At 33.8% G+C, this 16,642-nt stretch overlaps 1 protein-coding gene across 1 annotated transcript; it reads left to right on the top strand.

The window, feature by feature from the left end:
- Positions 1 to 10,551: 10,551 nt before the first annotated feature.
- LOC118049506 (LOB domain-containing protein 27) lies at positions 10,552 to 11,757 on the top strand. The gene is made up of 2 exons (XM_035059510.2): positions 10,552 to 11,258; positions 11,446 to 11,757. Exons 1-2 carry the CDS (start codon positions 10,552 to 10,554, stop codon positions 11,546 to 11,548), a joined length of 810 nt encoding a protein of 269 aa, XP_034915401.1. The 3' UTR covers positions 11,549 to 11,757.
- The last annotated feature ends 4,885 nt before the right edge of the window (positions 11,758 to 16,642 follow it).

Raw genomic sequence — 16,642 nt, forward strand, 5'->3', positions numbered from 1 at the left:
AAAAATCTACTTATTGGTTCCATCCTTGCAACAAATAAACCCAATTTCCCCTAAATTTTCTTCAAGAAATCTAATTTCAATACTTGAGGATTTTATATTTTCTTCAATTGTTTATGTTTTTCATCATATAATTTTTCTAATTCAAGTTCTCTGTAACAACACAATTAATTGTGTCAAAACACGCTTCAATTTTTCAATTCTAAATGCCCTAATTTTCCAATATTTAGGGCTTTACACTTTTTTTCTGCAATAATATCAAGATTGGGTGTTTCCTTGCCAATTAATATTTTCCTGTCAATTCCACTTTAATTGATCAATCTTGATTAATTTTTTTACTTTTCCACAATCCATATGCTTCTTCTTCTTCTTCTTCTTCTTCTTCTTCTTCTTCTTCTTCTTTCTTGAACCCCTTTTTGAAACCTTTGTGGTTTTCTTTTTATGAGTGTTTCTCTCTTTTGAAAGAATTTCTAGAAATCTCGGCACCTCTCTTTGCGTACAATGATACTATGGAGGCTATAAATTTTTTTTTTCATTAGAAAATGAAGTTGAAGTTCTTCCTCTAATTCTCTCTCTCTCTCTCTCTAAAAAAACTACACCCCCCTTCATTGTTCGAGGGAAACGATTTTCCATTGTTTTTTAGTTTAACCAAGAGGTAAGGACTTTCTTCATTGGAAAATCATGTTATCGTCGAGGATCTAAAATTGATGCTCACATATTAGGCATGCACTTACATATGTTTTATTAATTAGTCAGAAGGCTAATGCAACAGCGAATTTGTTACACTACCAGAAATTCGCTTAATAGCAACGGATTTACCGACGGAATATTTCTATCAGAAATTTAAGGTCGAAATTACCGACCGAATTACGGACGAAAAGTTCAGGATTAAAAAAAAATGGCGGGTGGCTGACATGGAAGTTTTGGCGGGGAGGTTTTTTCCGACGGAATCACAAACGGACGCAAAACGACGGGCCCATACAGTGACGTGACCAGTTCATTGTTAAAATTACCGACGGTATCACCGACGAATTTGAAATGACTGATCTGTATGGTGACGTGTCTATGTTATTGACAGAAACACCGACGGATACACCAACGGATGTTTTCGTTGGTGAAAACGTCGAAAAAAGTTAATATAATTCCATGTTGCCGACCCTCTCCTCCCCTATTTCTCCTTCTTCTTCCTAATCCCAACTCTCCCCACATGCAAACAACCAACACCCAATAAAAAATCTCCCTCATCTTAGCAGAACAAGTTATATTTCTTGAAGTTTCGTGGTCACAGCACCCGTGTTTTGATTTTCTGACGAATTTTATCAATTTTTGTAAGTAATTCTATCTTTTAAAATTTTAACATTTAAATGTCAATTTAATTTGTTGTTTTTTTTAGTATATGTATTTTTTTAGTAGATGTACATGTTTTATTGTTATTTCTGAAAGATATTAACTTGTAGTATATGAATGTATAATTTTATACATATTATGGTTTGTTTTAGTTTTTGTAATTAGATTGTGTTAATTTGTTTGTTAATCGTTAAAACTTTATAATATTACCGAATTACATGTGCTATTTTGAAATAATGAGTAACTTGTTTAATGGGTCCGTTTTAAGTTTTATCAATGGTATTGTGGTGTTGTAATTTTCATAAATTTATATATATTAATTTATACGTATGAACGTTAAATAAATGATCATAATGAATATTTAATATTTATGAGAAGTTGTGATTGGTTTGTTGGATAATCTCGAGGTAAAGTAATATTTTTGCAAGTTTATTTACCTAACTTAGTTAATTAATACATGATGTCATCATAATTTTGTAGAGGGTCGATATATATAAGTCATGGATGATCGTTCATGGATGTATCGAGATTCACCCCAAGGATTGCGGAGGATGGATTATTGTAACGGGGTTCAGGGATTTATTAATTTCACAAAATCTATTCCCAGAAATTTTACTGGAGGCGGTATAAGGTGTCCATGCAGGAAGTGTCAAAATAAAAAATATTTGCATCCAGATGTTGTAATGATGCATCTTCTACACAAAGGGTTTATGGAGAATTACCAGTGTTGATATGCACATGGAGAAGTATTTGTTAGTAATAGGAGAATGGAAGAAACGATGGTTGGGTCAACTTCTAGTGCTAACAACGTGCATGAAACGACAAATGACAACACTAATCCTTACAAAAATATGGTTATGGATGCAATGAGAATGAATCAAGATAATGCCAGTCAATGTCCAATCATAGAAGAAGAACCTAATGTAGATGTAGTTAGGTTTTTTTATTTGTTGAAAGATTCTGACGAACCATTATGGGATGGCTGCACAAACCACAGTAAATTATCGGTCGTGGCACAGGTGTTCACCATCAAGTCAGATCATGGGCTGAGTGAGGCCGGGTATGACAAAATTATTGAATGGGCGAGAAGCATTTTACCTGAAGGGAACAGGCTGAAAGAGAACTTCTATGCTGCGAAGTCGATGATGAAACCCCTTGGTTTATGATACCAAACAATTGACATGTGCCCTAACTTCTGCATGTTATACTACCTTGAAAATGCTGAGATGACCGAGTGCATGACATGCGGGCATTCCCGTTACAAACCCAGAATTGGCATGGGAAAGACTCTAGTGGCCTATAAAAAACTTAGATACTTCCCGATCACATCTAGATTGCAGAGGTTATTCATGTCACCAAGGACTACTGAGCACATGACATGGCACCAAGCACATGATGCGGTTGATGGTGTGATGGTGTATCCTTCTAACGGCGAAGCATGGAAACGCTTTAATAGTGTGCATCCTGACTTTTCAGCTGAATCAAGGAATGTGCGTTTTGGGTTGTGTATAGACGGATTCAACCCATTTCGGTCATTTGCTGCTCCCTATTCTTGCTGGCCGATTATACTCACAGTTTATAACTTGCCACCGGGAATGTGTATGAGGCCAGAGTTCATGTTTTTATCTACTGTCATACCCGACCCAAGCAGCCCGGGGTGGAATACAGATGTTTGTCTTCGACCGTTGATTGATAAGTTGGCGCAGTTGTGGTCCTCCGGAGCTCTGACTTATGATATATCAAGGAAACAAAATTTTCTTATGAGGGCGGCTTTGATGTGGACTATCAATGATTTTCTAGCTTATGGAATGCTTTCTGGTTGGAGCACGCATGGGAAACTCGCATATCCATACTGCATGGAAAACAACAAGGCATTCACGCTAGCAAACGGAGGTAAAACTTCTTTTTTTGATTGTCACCGTCGCTTCTTGCCACTTAATCACAGGTACAGAAAGAACATAAAAGATTTTTTTATTGGCAGAGTTGAAAAAGATGTTGCATCCTCGCGTCTTTCTGGTGAGAATTGCATGATGTATCAGACTACGGTAACATTGTGTTTGGCCTTCAATCAGGTAAGCAAAAGTTTCCTGGTTTTGGTTTGACCTATAATTGGGTAAAGCGAAGTATCTTTTAAGAGCTTCCTTATTGGAAGACCAATCTGCTCCACCATAACCTTGACGTCATGCACATAAAAAAGAACGTGTTTGAGAACATTTTCAACACCGTCATGGATGTGAAGGGGAAGGCAAAAGATAACATGAAGGCTAGATTGGATATAACTTTATACTATAACCTTAAAAATATGGAGTTGGTTTATGATGAGTCACATGTCGCAAAACCAAGGGCAAGCTTCGTGTTAGAGAAAAACGCACAACTGCTAATCTATAAATGGCTTAAGAGTCTGCGTTTTCTGGATGGACATGCATCAAACATATCAAGGCTAGTTAATATAGAGGACTGCAGATTATATGGAATGAAGAGTCATGACTGCTATGTGTTTATGCAAACACTCATCCCATTAGCTTTTCGTGATTTATTGCCAAAAGGAATATGGGATGCACTGACGGAGATTAGTCATTTCTTCAGAGATATATGCTCCAACAAGTTGAATGTTGAGCACATTGCGAGGCTTCAAACGAATATCATCAAGACACTATGCAAATTTGAGATGATATTCCCTCAATCATTTTTTGACTCAATGGAGCATCTCCCTATACATCTACTGTTCGAGGCAAAAGCTGGAGGACCGGTCCAGTATAAATGGATGTACCCATTCGAACGGTTAGATATTACAGTTGCAATGTAATTCATATATAAAAGTATTTTCTATGTTTTTCTTAATTGAAATACTTGAATTGTAATGCAATGGAGGTACTTGTTTAATCTCAAGAAAAAAGTTAAGAACAAGGCGCATGTTGAGGCTTCGATATGTGAGGCCTATATTGTTGAGGAGATCTCAACATTTATCTCGTACTACTTCGAACCTCATCTGAGAACAAGAATCAATCGCGTTCCACGGCATGATGATGGCGGTGAAGTGCCTTCCAGTGAGAACTTGTCAATATTTTCCAATACTAGACGACCTACACCTAAAAATGCCATAAGAGGAAGATATTTGTCGGAAATAGAATTCAAACAAGCACACAACTACGTTCTATTTAACTATGATGAGCTGAGACCGTTTATTCAGTAAGTTTATATATGTGTAATACTAATTAAACTTTGTCAGTAATATACTGTTAATTATATATTGTAATATCATACACTCATTATCACTTGCAGGCAGCATCGACAATATTTGCTCTCTAATAACTCACAGTTGACCAAATCCCAGATCTTTTAATTACAAGATGAACAATTCGCCACGTGGTTCAGAACACATGTAAGCACTATCACAAACACATTCTAACTATAAAATTACTGGACGTATGCATGTCATAACGAGATTCAAGTTCATTTACTATTTATTGATGTACATAAAATATATACAAGGTTTATCAAATGGGAAGAAGTGCGCCTAAGTCATTGTCTTCACTAAGCCTCGGGCTTGCAAGAAAAGTTAAGTGCTACAACGGGTATTTTGTCAATGGATATGTATTCCATACTAAAGAATACGGGCAAGGAAGAAAGATATACAACTGTGGTGTTTATGTTAAGGGATCCACTAGTAGTGAGTTAGAAGTTGACTACTATGGTAGATTAGAAGAGGTCATCGAACTACAATATCATAGCGAGCAGAATAAAATGTTTTTATTTAAATGCTATTGGTATGACACGATTGATAGAGGAATCAGAGTTGATCCGCACTGTGGTCTGGTTGAAATCAACTCAAAAGCTAGACACCGCAACATAAATGATGTCTTTGTTTTCGCAAAGCAATGTCAACAAGTTTATTACACATACACCCCTTCATTTAGAAAGGATCGATCAAGAGTTGATTGGTTGTCCGTTGTAAAAAAGAAACCACGGGGTCGTGTTGAGGTTGTTCAGGATGAGAACGAAGACACAAGTAGTGTGCAAGATGAAGTCTTTCAAGTTAGTGAGTTGGTTGAACCATATCGAGTTGCTCCTTCGATTGAATTGGAAGAAAATTCAAATTTTCGTGTTTTCGATGATAGTCTTGTTGATGTTGACGTAGAGGAGGTGAACGTTGTTTTGAGCTCTAGTGGACAAGCAAATGTCGATGAAGAAGATGATATTCATATTGAAGAATGCGATGAAGATGATGACTATTCAATTGATGACGACAAAGAAAAAAATTCTGACTAACTATCAAAACGAAGCCCTGTGTAAAACCCTTCTGTTCATGTAATTTACATTATGGATGATATATTTTGTAACAAGAAATATTTTCCAGCTTATTGTATTTTAAGCACTATTGCTATTGTTTTGTGTGATGGACAGTTTATTATTCAAGTTTTTGCAGGAAGGTAAATAGGAAATACAAACACAACATTTCTTATACATTGAACATTCACCGACATCAATACCGACGGACCACCGTTCGTCAGCATCTCACAGAGAGATCGAAAATAATTACAGCAAAATGCCACAATCACTGACGTCAATACTGACGGACCACCGTCCGTCGGTATCTTATAGAGAGTTCGAAAATAATTACAGCAAATTACCACAATCACCGACGTCAATACCGACAGACCACCGTCCGTTGGCATCTCACAGAGAGTTTGAAAATAATTACAGCAAAATGCCACAATCACCGATGTCAATACCGACGGTCCGTCGTCTATTGGCATCTCATAGAGAGTTCGAAAATAATTACAGCAAAATGCCACAATCACCGATGTCTATACCGACGGAATACATCCGTCGGTAATTTGTCAGTTCATTTTTTCTTCTCCTCCGTTTTTCACCTCAAAATTTCAATTTTTTTCCTCTCTTCAATCCTTCAAGCCTTTCACCTAGAATCTCTTGCAAGATTTGTTGTTGTGAATCTTCATCACATTAAAAGGTATGTGTTTTCTTCTTCTTTATTTTATTTAATTTTATTTTTAGTTATTTTTATTTTTGTTGTTTTGGTGTATTTTTTTGGATTGTAGATAAAGTTTTGAATTCAACACATTATTAAGGTATGCATATTTCTTTCCTAAAGTCTATAATTTGTTTTTTGAATTTTTTCAATATTTTTTATTGTTGTGTTGGCATAATTGTTATTAATTAATTTGTTGTTAATGTTGAATTTAACTTAGAATTAGTAATTGAATATGTTAGAATATTTAGTAATTTTACTCTATTATTGCATGATTTGTGTTTAATTATTTCCATTTATTTTAATTGTTAGTCTATAATTTTTTTTTAATTTATTGAATATATTTTATTGTTGTGTTGCCATAATTATTGATTAATTTGTTGAATTAATATTGTTAGTGTTGAATTTACCTTAGAATTAGAAATTAAATATGTTGGAATAATTAGTAATTTTACTCTATTATTGCATGATTTGTGTTTAATTATTTTCATTTATTTTAATTGTTAGTCTATAATTTTTTTTAATTTATTGAATATATTTTATTGTTGTGTTGCCATAATTATTGATTAATTTGTTGAATTAATATTGTTAGTGTTGAATTTACCTTAGAATTAGAAATTAAATATGTTGGAATAATTAGTAATTTTACTCTATTATTGCATGATTTGTGTTTAATTATTTTCATTTATTTTAATTCTTAGTCTATAATTTTTTTAAATTTATTGAATATATTTTATTGTTGTGTTGCCATAATTATTGATTAATTTGTTGAATTAATATTGTTAATGTTGAATTTACCTTAGAATTAGTAATTAAATATGTTGGAATAATTAGTAATTTTACTCTATTATTGCATGATTTGTGTTTAATTATTTTCATTTATTTTAATTCTTAGTCTATAATTTTTTTTTAATTTATTGAATATATTTTAATGTTGTGTTGCCATAATTATTGATTAATTTGTTGAATTAATATTGTTAATGTTGATTTTACCTTAGAATTAGTAATTAAATATGTTGGAATAATTAGTAATTTTACTATATTATTGACATAATTAGTATAGAGTGGGTCAATTAGTTGTGGCTATTGTGAGTATTTGCAGGTTTGTGGATTTGGGTAGTATACAGTATAGGGGAGGTGCTGTTGAATTTTTTTTGACATTTGCATTTTATTATATAATTGTTTATATAAAATTGGGTAGATGCGGAGAATGAAAACCAGAGCTACTCGTTCACGTCCGTTCGCAGCAAATTCGTCTAGCAGCGATGACGATATTTCCTTAGGTGCCTCTCAAGAAGAGGCACCTACATCACCTGCGTCATCAACCGATGCTGCTTCTTCTAGTACTGGTTCACAGCGCAGATGCGGCGTGCCTTCGCAGCGGAATCAATTTACTCGCAAGTACGAGACACAGTGGAAGGACGACCTTTCAATGTAAGTTTGTTAAGGTTTTTTTTTTTTTTTTAAAAAAAAAATTTAAAACATAATTTATGAAGTAATAACTATTTCATTAATTTTATTTATTTTCAGGTTCACAAACATTGAGGCCGCCCGAGTAATATCATCGGCGTTTAAATCGTCGATGGAAATTCCATTGTTTTAATGGAGTCAGATATCAAGGCATCCTAAATGAATGTCTCAAATCAATGCATGATTTTCCAGATTTGAGGTTAGTGTTAATATATAATTTTCAGCTTATTTTTAATAAATTATTAATATAATTGTAAATAAATTATTATTTTTTAAAATATTAAATTTTTATACACAGGATCGATTTTGCTGGGACAGTGAACATAACACTATTGTGAGGAGGGTCTGGAAAAATCACGCGGCAACCAGGTAACATCGAAAACAATACATTTTTTTTTTTAGAAAAAAATTTATGTTTTAAAATGTAATTTTTTCTTGCGTGAAGGAGGTTGCGTGATTTTTGGTACGAAGCCCAAAAAAGGGCAAAAAAATCAGCGAGGGATAGGGAGTTCCAAGGCTGGAACGATGTTGCGGTTTGGAGGGATTTCAAACTGATATACATCCCAGAAGATATTTGGTCGCACTATCTTCAGCATGTGATGTCGGAGCGGTTCACATGACGCTCACAGTCTGGTTCTGGCAACCGGAATCGGCCAATTCATGGCTCGGTGACGACGCACACCGGCGGTTCCATTTCGTTTGCTGCATATGCGAAACGGATGGTAAGATTAATTTAAATGAAATATTTTGTTCAATTAATTTGTTAATAAACTGCGAAACGTTTGTTGTTAATAAATTTTTTTCATTATAGGCTACGTCTTTTGGACGTGAGTCGAGCCCAATAGAGCTCTTTATGGAGACACACATGCGGAGTTAAGACCGCCAAAAAGGGGCGCAACAGTTCGTTGACAGTCGTGCTCAACATTTCATGGTATGTTTGTTCAATCATTTTATTTTATAAGTTATTATTATGTTTATTGAATTGAATATGATGATTACTTTTTTTATTTTCAGAAGACGTATAATAATCGGTTGAAGAAGAGATACGGAGACGATCCAACGACCCATCCAGAATTGTGGATTGTCAGGTGGACCTGATAAAAATCGGGTTTACAGGCTCTCCAACACTACAGTCGACAACTTGTGGTCGACCTGTAGTGCTTCAACCGTCGGGAGCTCCCAATCAATATTAAGCTCTCAATCTAAGAAGTTCGTGGCCTTGCAGCAACACACGACTCAACTCACCGAAAAGTACGACCACCTATCAGAGGCGTACACACAACTCAAAGAACAACAAAGAGCGGAGCCTGAACAACAAAGAGCGGCCTACGAACAACTTCGTGAAATGGTCATAAACATGTCACAAAGTGGAACATGTGCACCTAATCCTTTTTGGCTATATGACCAACAACCTCCTCCTCCACCACCTTTATATTAATTTTTAATACACATTGTTTCCCTTTAAAATTTTGTTTAATATTTTTTTGAAACACATTCATTTTGTAATGAATATTATTTAACTTTGATTTTTTGTTTTTGATGCTTAATATGAATTTTATTTGCATATTTGGTTTTTATTACCATTAATTTATATCATTTTATATTATATATTCTAAATAATTTAAAATAATAATAATAAAAAAAATTATAGAGGGATTTACCGACGGAATCAATCCGTCAGCATTAGACAGTAGCCGCGACCATCATCGATAAAATTACAGATGGATAAATTCAGTCGGTATTTTCATGACTCACCAACAGATTTACCGACGGAATTAACATCCGTCAGTATTTTTCAAGCGGGAAATTTTTTTTTGGCGCTCAAATTCCGTTTATAAAACCGTAAATGATATTTTTTTTCCGACCAATATAGCGACGGAATATGGAATTACCGACGAAAGATAAGCCGACAGACGTATTCCGTCGATAATTTAGTCAGTAAATAATTTACCGACGTACTCTCAATCACCCACTGACGAAATATGTTCGTCAGTAAAACTGTGAATTCTTGTGGTGTTAGCTAGATCAGTAGTTAGGATTTCGAATAATTGTTCAACCGATCGATTGGATTATTTATCCTCCTATATACTGTATGAGTTATGTCTATCCGATCTGATCTCTCAGTGAAATCTGTTGTTCAAACAAAGTGATAGAATAAATTACAAAAAGTTTTAAGAGATAATACTGATTATCAGTTTTTATTATTAGAAACGTGACTTAATTAAGGAGAAAGTGTCCAAAATAAAGAGTGCTAGGGTGGATTCTGTCCTTAACCTTCTCCTTAATTACAAGGGGATCATGACCCAGAGAGGATTTCTCACCTGGTGAAGCAGTTTCTGGTCTCAAGTCCAAACCTGGAGGCATGCAAAAATTTACAAGCCACGTAAACAGTACAAGATGAAGTGTAGAGTTGACCATTCCATGTATATATAGTAGCTAGAATGGCGACAGTTGTCCCTACCACTAACAATTACTTGAAATCAAAGAAAGAAATTAACAAATAACACCGCCATAATCGCTCTCTTTGATCTTCCCTTTTTTACTTAGTCTCTTCACATCCAGCAAATCCGCTCGTACAAGACTTGTTCAGCATCAAAATGTTTACTTTTTACCCATTTCAGTTTAAACAGCAACAACAACAATCACACGTCTCTCTATCTCTATCTCTCCCCAACCATTATTAATAATTTCCTTAATTTACATCTTCTCTCATTAAGCATTCCACCATCTTCTTTGATGTTAACAACATGACTCTCAAGGGAGGCACCAGCCAGGCTTGTGCTTCGTGCAAGTATCAAAGGAGAAAGTGCTCCTCTGAGTGTCCTCTAGCACCTTACTTCCCTTCTGAACAACCAAAGATGTTCCAAAATGCTCATAAGTTGTTTGGTGTACGCAAGATTCTCAGGATACTTGAGAATCTTGATTATCTCCAGAAGGAGGAAGCAATGCGTTCTATCATTTACCAAGCCAATATTCGTGACAGGTTTCCTGTTCATGGCTGTTTGGGCATCATCTGTCAACTGCATTTTCAGATTCGGCAGGTGGAAGAAGAGCTCCGTGCTGTCTACGCGCACCTTGAGATGTACAGGCAGCATCACCACCATCAGATTGCAGCCTTGACGGAGGATGTTCCCTCGCAATTAGAATTAGGAATGGCACTTCCTCAGCCTTGCTTGGCACAACAGTACTCGTACTCTATTAGCGGTAATATTGGTTGCAGCTCTGGTTACTTGGATTCTAATGATAATGTTGGGAATCAGCTTTGGAGTCAACATCCTTATGCTACTAACAATAACACCAATTACATGCCAATTATTCAGTCTCAGCTAGTTGCTTCTCAGCCACTATCTACCCAACAAGAAATTGTTCAAGATTATGATGAGATGCATTCATTTTTTGATACTATTGACGATAGGCAATCATATATAGAAACTAAAGAACCCTATGAGTCCAGGTATGTTTTCTTTTTCGATACTGTTGATGATAGGCAATCATAATTCGAAGAGATATTTGTTTAAAATGTGTAAAATGTATGGAAAAAATGTGCTTAAAGCTCTTCATCTTACATGTCCTAGCTTAATTTCATACTGGTTTCCATGTATGTTAATTTATGATGCAAATTTTATGATGTATGCATGCAGCTCAGAAGAATCGTTGAAGGACACTACACAATCCATGGAGCATGTTGCAGAGAATGAATTGAAGAGTGCCGCGGCATGTTTCAGTCTTACCAGTGTCAACTGAGTAGGAACTAGATAGCATTTTATTTCAGTTATATTACAATTTTTTTCCCTGTAACGGATTCCATAGAGTAAATTCCACAATTTTGAGGTTCTAATTTTTTATTATTATTATTATTGTTTAGGAGTCTGAGCATCCATAGTTTGATTTTATTTTCGTAAATTATATTCCCTTAATTTGTTTGATTTCAGCGACAGAATCCATAATCTCTTTCTGTGAATCAATATATATTATGAAGGTAAACGCTCTCCTACTTGATTACTAGTATGAATTTATTCTTCTTATAGTGACACCTATGAATTGTTGAAGCACCAAAGGATTACTATTTCTCTGATCAAAATATGAAGACACTAAGCACACCGCTGCTGTCTATAGCAGCGGAACCGCTGATGTTTCAATGACTGAGTTTTCCAGGTCTCTGAGTAGGTTGTTGTGGTTGCAGGGGCAAGTGCATGGCCAGTTCGAGGATTCAGGATTATGGTAGATGGATAATAAAGTGGTCGCTTTGAGTGAAGATGTTATGGTGTAAAGTTCCATGAAACAGATTCCAAAAGACGAGCAAAAGCTAACTTAATTAGTTGTTCATCAAATGGGGAGGAGGAACAGGATGAGAAAATACTGTGGATGGGATGTGCATTTGCGATATAGCCAATGAAAACGAGCAGCTCCTTTCTTCTCGCAGTCATCACTGTATCACAATTCATCAAAGTGAATCTTTCATAACATTGAGCAAGAACAGTGGTGGAAAGAGCACTACAAACCTGAGTTTGTCCAGAATATTCATCTGGGATTTTCTCTTCAGCCAATAATGCGTCCAACATCTGAAAGTACACCTGAAAGATCCAACAATTTAGCCGAGGAAACAAGGAAAGACGTTCTTTACTATATGTTTTGAGATCATGTTCCATGTAAAAGGAAGATCAAAATGCGGATAGATCCAAACATTTAGTAACTTTGGGGAGATGTGTTATGAGAGTTATGATGGCATTATCTTACAATCCAAGTCTATACTTATGATAGAGTACTGCAATGATATTCTGGTAGGCTCTGAAATCTAGCAACTGTAAACCACAGTCACAGCATATATTTGTTTCTTGCTGGGTCTCTCTTCTGTTCCTTCTCATCCATTTTAACATCTTCACCTCAGCTACACTTAGAAAGATGCAGCATATTTGAATTGGGACCACTACGAATAGGACTAAGTTTCCTATGTGTGAGACTTTCATGTTTTTTTCCGCCTATGTCAGCACATATATTCTCTTCTGTTGGACAGCATTTGATAAACGAAAATTTGAGTTTGGTGTTTCTTTGGTATTGGCATACATGGGAGATCATAGGTTGATTGGATTGGTTTGTTTCGCCTTGGTTAAAGATCAAGTTTTTACTCTTGAATTGTTCTTAGAGCTTTACTAAACCCTCACTGACCTTATGAATGCAAGGACGGATTAATCCGGATCTGCCATCCCTAGTGACTTAGTTTTCTTTAGATTTTTCTGACATGCACACACATTTTGGAACAGCAAGATTTCAAATTTTAAAACCATTAAAAGACGAAAAGGTTTAGAATCGGTTGAGCAGTGAAGTTAATAGAATTACTTTTCCTTTAAGAATATATGTTGTAATATAATTTCTTGATTGTCTAAGATTTTAAATTTATAAATAGGCTTGCAATTAGAAGTATAAATCATAAATGTAATGGAGAGGAAAGGTGTCTTGAAGAGAAAACACTCAACAAAACATTTCTTTTTCTCAAACATTCTTCTTGTTTTTTTTTCTTTGTTGTCTATAAACACCTACCACACTAATTTTCTTTGAACAAGTGATATTGTAGCTTGTTTTTTATTGTTTGACATGACTAATATAAACTTCTCAATTCAATGTCCTCGTTTGATAAATGACAATTATGAAATTTGATGTATTTATGTGAAAGCTTATCTAGGTTTTCAAGATGTATGGGAAATAGTTGATAAGAGTTTTGAGGAGCCTACGAAAGGAGTAATGTTGACTTCATCCCAAAGAAAGGTCGTGCAAAAAACATGAGTGAAGGAAGGATCAACAAGCACTAACAGTCATCCATCAATGTCTAGATGATATCATTTTTGAGATAGTGGCCAATGCAACAATTACCAAACAAGCATGGAAAGTTTTGCATCAATCAAACCAAGAAGTTGACAATATCAGAAAGGTATGCCTACAAAAGTTATGAGGTGACTTTGAAAAGCTATATATATTTGAATCAGAGAGTATTTCAAATTACTTTGCTAGAGTATTAGTCATTTACAATTCAATGAAGAGATATGAGGAGTAGATGGAGGAAACACGCGTGGTAGAAAAGATTTTACGCTTGCTGCAAAAGAAGTTTCATTATGTGGTAGTTGCGATAGAAAAATTGTAAAATGTGGACTTTTTGACAATTCAATGACTCATATGAAAATTATAAGTCCTTGAAGAAATAGTCAATGACGTTTAAGATGATACGGGTGCACAAACACATGGCTGAATTGAAATAAATCAACTTGGATATGTGAAATGTGTATAAAAATTAAATATATTATTTTGGTATACTTGTTAATATAGAAGAGGCATCGAGAACTATGCAGCACCAAAGAGCTACATCGAGAGTTTCACCAACAAATAGGTATTTAACACCTCAATCCTTTTATTTATTAAGTTTTAAAGATTCAATGAATTTTCAATGTAGAAAAGTGTTTTGATTTCACATAAAAAAAATAAAATTAAAGCGATGGAATTAGCCAATAATGGGACTAGTGCCTAGTAATGAGTAAATGAATTAGCTTCTCGATAATGAAACTAGTGATCGAAATTGAGCAAAGAAATTAGCTTCTAGGTAGTGGGATTAACGCCAATAAAGGACAGAGAAACTAGTTATCCAGTAATGGAACTAGTGTCTAGGAAATAGACAGAGAGATTTAACTACCTAGTGATGGGTCATTTTTAGAAATGGGAAATGAAAGTAAACACCCAGAAAGAAGTGAGTATACCCGGAAATGGGTTAGTAATATTGGGTCGAGAATGACCTGAATTTATAATGTGCTAGTTAAGATGAATTGATTTGTAAAAGAAATTGTGGATGATGACATGATAAAATTGAAATGTAATGTTAAAATTGTTCATCTTGTTTGATTAACCTATTAAGTAACTTTATCTCATTATGTGATACGATGAACTGAATTTTAGGTATCGTGCAACCACAAGCAGATTGATAGATACTTAAGATCCCTTTTGTTAAATTAAATGAACATATAAACTATATCTCTTTTATAATGTAAATCTAGCATATAATAATGAGAATCCTTATGCTTACCAAACTATTTAAACTAGAATATGTTAAAAGATATTTGTGACATTATAATCCTTTTGTTGTGATAGAATTATGAATGTATGTGATTCATCTATGATGTTTTTTATTATAAAGTGCATATTGATGTACTTGTAATAAAAGAATTATAATGGTGGAAAAGTTGAAAGATGAGAATTAGAGATACCCTCATCCATTAATATGATAAGTCCAGGATGATTGAAAAATATTTAAGTTATGATTTGATGGATATTGAAGAGATACAAGTTATAGTCGATAGCATGGGATATTCTAGTGTAAAAGAGATTGTCAAAATTTCAGTAGATTTTCATAATTAGAAATGTAAATTCTTGAATACAAAAAACAATTCACCTATTAAATAGAATAATTATAAGGGAATTATGTGGAAATTGTGTCAAAATATTGGGGTTGTTACATTCTTTCTCTCTCTAAAGGGAAAAAAAAGCCTAAAAAAACTCTCCTTGTTGAATAGAACTATTGACACCAAGATTAACGAGTTTCATCGTCGAAAAGTGGATGTTTATCAACCTTCACTTTTTACCTGTCGTAAACTAGCAAGTCTCTCTCTCCTATCTCAAGTTCAATGACTAAATGCAAGACTAATGAAGTTTTGGATCAAACTATTCAATCTTCAAACTTAAAGGACCAAACATGATTTTTTTGCGAAAACCCCAGAGAGCAAATTTGTGGAAAAGGCATTGACACTCAATTATTATTATTATTATTTTTAAATGGCCTCCTAGTTGTTTTTTTAGACAATTTCATTTCTTTTATTTCCAATTATTTACAAACAATATAATCAAATTATTTCTTGTAACATTTAGCATTAAGACAATTGCGGGATACTTTTTACATCAAGTCAACTATGAAACAAATCTTCAATCTCAATTCTTGATCAATACAACATTGAAGTATCCAATTAAAAAGAAAGAAAATTCAAAGACTAAAAGAAAAAAAAACCGATAGAAAATTTAAAGACCAAAAGAAAAGAAAAACCAGAGTTAACATCTTTTTTTTTTTAAAAAACAAAAAGCTGTTATTGTTCATTACTTTTAAATTTGGTCATTTTACCTTCAATTTCTTGTAAATAACTATATTGATTTTGTTTTTATGAAATTAAAAACCAACCATATATCGAAATGGTTTTAAAAGCTTGCGACAATAATATAAAAAACAAATCAAAATAAATAATGAACAAATCAGCACAACATAAAATTATGAAATTCAAAAGATAAAAAAGAAAAAAAAATTATAAAATAAATAAAATAAAAAATAAAAAATATTATTCTAATTGTCTCATAATCAGCAGTGAATTATTGAAACTCTTTCAGTTTTTTTTCTTTTTTTCAATGTTAATATTAATGTTGTGATTGAGATTTCCACGTGTAATTAACTATAGCAACAATTCCTGTCTTATAATGTAGAACATATCACAAACTGAAGGGGTGCTAAAGAATAAACGACAAATCTTTCACCTCACTTAACGTCAGCAAAATACAAGCTGTCAATTAGAAGCAGCTTTGCATGACATTTTCACTCGATGAAGTTAAACGGAGAGTCTAGAATATTATTGTTTAAAGTATTTTTTAACGTCAGTAAAATATGAATATTATTTTTTAGATTATTTTTTATTTTTAAAAATTATTTTTAATATTAACATATTTAAAAAAATTTTCAAAATTTAGCCGATCCTATTTTAAAACACAATATCAAACAAGGCTTACTCTACACGCCTCACCCCCTCCTCTCAGTTCTAC

Source organism: Populus alba, chromosome 12, assembly GCF_005239225.2.
Source record: "Populus alba chromosome 12, ASM523922v2, whole genome shotgun sequence".
Lineage (NCBI taxonomy): Eukaryota > Viridiplantae > Streptophyta > Magnoliopsida > Malpighiales > Salicaceae > Populus > Populus alba.

Bases quoted from the DNA above. Each gene is read 5' to 3' on its own strand.
- LOC118049506 (XM_035059510.2), top strand. From the start codon at position 10,552: ATGACTCTCAAGGGAGGCACCAGCCAGGCTTGTGCTTCGTGCAAGTAT. The intron at 11,259-11,445 runs GTATGTTTTCTT...GTATGCATGCAG, and splicing joins AAAGAACCCTATGAGTCCAG to CTCAGAAGAATCGTTGAAGG.